The sequence below is a fragment of the Amaranthus tricolor genome, chromosome 13 (genome assembly GCF_026212465.1).
Source record: "Amaranthus tricolor cultivar Red isolate AtriRed21 chromosome 13, ASM2621246v1, whole genome shotgun sequence".
Lineage (NCBI taxonomy): Eukaryota > Viridiplantae > Streptophyta > Magnoliopsida > Caryophyllales > Amaranthaceae > Amaranthus > Amaranthus tricolor.
In genome coordinates this window covers 21,341,865-21,345,919 of record NC_080059.1, presented here as the reverse complement: position 1 = coordinate 21,345,919, position 4,055 = coordinate 21,341,865, and the positions used below count along the sequence as shown (strand labels likewise).

The window sequence follows — 4,055 nt, the reverse complement described above, 5'->3', positions numbered from 1 at the left end:
GAACTAACCTGACCTTAGGGTCGAATATGAAAATACTTATTTTTGGAATTAAGTTTATTCAAAACTCATTTTTTATAATTTTTTTTGTTAACATTGATTATTTGTTTCACATTTTCTAGGGGATAGGGCATAGGTTAGTTTATTGATGACAATTTCCCATTAAAATAAAGAGCCCAACAGATAAAGGCCCAGCACCAAAAACCCAAGATCAATTAATAAGCCCTAGATAACTTCACGCATATGACGAAGTCTGTAGGAGACTTGAAAGAACCCTAGTCCTCTTCATTTGTCCAACAAATCAGGAAAGAGGCGCAGGCGCCGACTGCTTCTTCAGTTCTCCGTCTTCATTTTAGCCTTTTTATTTGCCCTCAACCCCTCAAGGCTCAACGGTAACATCTTTTGTTTTTTTTCGTTCTTTGTACTGTGTTTGATTTATGGTTTTTATTTCTTGTATTTCTAATTATCTTCGATTTTATTGTGTTCTATCATTGTATTTCGTTCTTATTGTTCTTCGATTTTATTGTGTTCCATTTTATTGTCTTCTTTTATGGTTTGATTTTTTATGTTCGATTCACTGATCTTCATTGTGGTTCTTTTAAATCCTGGAATTTACTGGTTGTTTGTGTTTGGCTGGGTCTTTTATTGTAATGCATGTGATTTTGTGGGTTTTATAAGGGGTTTTTGGAGGATTAAGTTTGTGAGATATTTCTTTTTCTTGTTTTTTCTCATATTAGAGTTTTGTTTAACTGTTGTTTTGCTTCTCAATTTTAGGGGTACTTGATTATCTGAAGAAATTCTTAAAGATAAATGTTTATTGGTTTTGTAAAAAAGTACATTTGTTGGCAAATAGATACTGGCATGCTTGTAAATGATATGAAAGCCTTACTTTTTTCTCTGGTGTGAATGATATTTTCTTGTTGCAATTTCTGTAATAATTGAAGGTGTCATTCTTGTTCCACGCTGAATTTTTAATTTTCCATGACTAGTTTTAACAGTCATTGTCCCGTATGTGTTTTTTCCTACAACTATCTTCATTTTCCTATAACTGTCATTTCATTTCATTTGGAATATTTTATACTTCTAAAGCATAGTTGAAATTGATGTGTTGTTCTCTCAAAGTTTTGTGTTGTGCGCTATTTGAGATCTGGTATTAAGCTGTTAGTTAATGCATGCTTTTCTTTGGAGTAATTTAATTGTATATCAAAAGCTAATTGGAAATTTCATGGACAGGAAGCTGAAGAGATGAGTTCAGGTAGAGGTGTTGATAAGCTCGGTCAGGGTGTTTCGAATATCAGCCTTGGATCTTCTGACGATTGGGAGACAGTCTCTAGGAAAAATAAAAATAAAGCTGGAAACAATAGTGGAAGACAATGGGGACAATGGGTCCAGCAAAACCCCCATCCCAAAGCATGGGGTCAATCTGATACAGCACAGAGACTTGGCTTAAATAGCAATAATGCCTCTGGAAGGTCCCAGACAACCTCAAGCAAGGACCAGAGGAAACAAGCTGGGGTTGCAACCTTGCCTGATGGTAAGCATTTGACTGGATCATCAGTCACACCCCTCATTCAGCATGATTCTCAGGTGAGTGAGGAGAAAGTGGATTCCGAAGAGGATGACTTGACCGATGATGATGAGTATTTGCTGAGTGATGGTTCTGATTCTGATGAAGGACCTCAAACTCACGAGACAAGGAAGCAGCACAGAATGCTGAAGAAATTTTTCAATAGTTTGGAAACTTTGTCAGTGCAGGAAATCAATGAACTTGAAAGGCAGTGGCATTGCCCTGCTTGTCAAGGTGGCCCTGGAGCCATTGATTGGTACAAGGGGCTCCAACCACTTTTGGCACATGCAAGAACTAAAGGTTCTCAAAGAGTGAAGCTTCATCGCACTTTTGCTGATGTCTTGGATGAGGAGCTCCGGAGAAGAGGAACCTCTGTGACGCCGGCTGGCGAATCCTTTGGGCAGTGGGAGGGTTTGAAGCAGGAGAAAAAAGATCATGAGATTGTCTGGCCTCCCATGGTTTTAATCATGAATACTATACTGGACAAAGATGATAACGACAAGGTATAATCATATGAATTTCTGTTAATTTGTCTCTAGTTCAAATTGTTGTTGAATGGCCTTGTAAATATCATGTAAGGTATATGAACCCTTGCATGTGATTGTCATATTTTTTATGCTACTAACATTATGTCTATAAAATCTGTTCTTTTTTAGTGGGTTGGCATGGGAAACCAAGAGCTTATAGAATACTTCAAGGATTATGCAGCTGTAAGGGCAAAACACTCTTATGGCCCCAAGGGGCATCGTGGAATGAGTGTTTTGATGTTTGACAGTTCAGCTGTGGGGTATGCCGAGGCGGAGCGACTTCACAAGCATTTTCTTGGACAAGGAACAGGAAGAAATGCATGGGAAAGTCAGCGGCGGGTGCTGTTTTATCCTGGTGGAAAGCGTCAACTGTATGGCTTCTTGGCAAGAAAAGATGATTTGGAAGAGTTCAACAAGCATTGCCAAGGTTTTCTGTTCATTTTATTAATTTTAATTTTAATTTTCAAGTTTTGACTACTTCTTCAGTACATCCAAGTACCTAGATATTATGTCATTGTGCTGAATTTTGATTTGGCAAATTGTGCACCTTTGGAGCAATTGGTCTACAGTCTAGCTTCATTAATGCCATGGGTTTTTTAATCTGTAGATTGTAAAGTAATTATGAGCGGACAATGGAGACTTGGGTCATCGAACTTACCTAATTTTGAAACGTCTTCATAATTCCACGGCTTTGACATGTTTATGTAGGGAAAACAAGACTGAAGTATGATATTATGTCATATCATGAGAAGGTTGTAATTCCTATGAAACAAATGAGCGAGGATAATCAGCAACTTACTTGGTTCAAGAATAAGCATGCCAAAGATCAAAGGCACAATAAAGCCCTAGAGGAGTCTTTGAACATTGTCACTGCAAAGCTTCGTAAGACCATGGAAGAAAATCGGATTGTGAGACAGAGGACTAAAATGAAGCATGAGGAGAACAAGGAAGAGGTATATTACTTAATTTTCGTTGCTTATGCCGTCTCTTGGAATAAGTTTGCATTTGTTATCTGGTACTAGTGGTTTGTAATATTCTCAAGAATACAATTTTAATTTGTATTCTTACAGATGGATTTTCAAGAACACTTCTTTAAGGATCAGATCCAGCAAATCCATGATGCAACAATTGCAAAGGAGGACCGCTTTGAAAAGCTTCAGCAGGAGGAGCGAAAGAAGATTGAGGAGTCTAGGACAGTAGCCTCAAGCACAGAAGATTATAGGCGCAGGTACAAAATTTTGGGTAATTCTAGGTTGCTGATAATGTTCTACAAATTACCACTACAATATTACTATGTGCTATAGCCTTATACATGTTTGTTCTTAATGTGGCCGTCCATATTTTGCCAATATTTTTTATAGTCAATTTATCTTGAATGATCTGTGCTGCTACACTGCTATAACTTTTAAGAGGAATTAGGAGTCTATACGGCAAAAGTGTGAGTTTTTATGCAAGCAGTAGATACACTAACAGTTGTGTCCTTCCTTTCATTTAGGGCCGAGGAGGTGACAAAATTTAAGCAGTTCCAGGATGAAGAAATGGGGAAATTCGCTGCTGAGAGAGACGAGTTGATACGGATTCATGAGTACAAAAAGATGGAGATGAAGAAGAAGCATTGGGAGGAGGAGTTAAAGCTAGAAAAAGAGTTTGATACTGAGTTGACAAAGCTAATGGAGAGCTATGCTCCTCGCCCCAGTATAGGTGTTGGTGTTGCTTCTGGTATTGCTAGCAAGTAGGATTTATCTCGGAAAGTGAAATGAAGTAACCTAGGTTCAAAACATTTTCAATCAAACAGTAGTGGCTGATGTACATGTTCTGTTATTGAACCTAATGAAATGTTGGATATCTAGTAAGAATGTAAATAGACCCTGGGATGATGTTCATGATGGCGAAAATATTTGCAAGTAGGATTTATCTCGGAAAGAGAAACGAAGTAGCCTAGGTTTTGGAAGTAGCAAGTAGTG

General features: G+C 37.8%; 1 protein-coding gene across 1 annotated transcript in view; it reads left to right on the top strand.

Moving 5' to 3' along the window:
• Positions 1-215: 215 nt before the first annotated feature.
• The window catches only part of LOC130799014 (protein SUPPRESSOR OF GENE SILENCING 3), a 3,956-nt gene continuing 116 nt past the window's right edge, over positions 216-4,055 (top strand). The window contains exons 1-6 of the mRNA XM_057662119.1: positions 216-389; positions 1,231-2,067; positions 2,221-2,518; positions 2,800-3,044; positions 3,162-3,319; positions 3,587-4,055. The exon at positions 3,587-4,055 is cut by the window's right edge and continues 116 nt beyond it. Coding sequence (XP_057518102.1) covers positions 1,243-2,067; positions 2,221-2,518; positions 2,800-3,044; positions 3,162-3,319; positions 3,587-3,827 — 1,767 coding nt within the window. The 5' untranslated portion in view covers positions 216-389; positions 1,231-1,242 and the 3' untranslated portion in view covers positions 3,828-4,055. The remainder of the gene's footprint in view (positions 390-1,230; positions 2,068-2,220; positions 2,519-2,799; positions 3,045-3,161; positions 3,320-3,586) is intronic.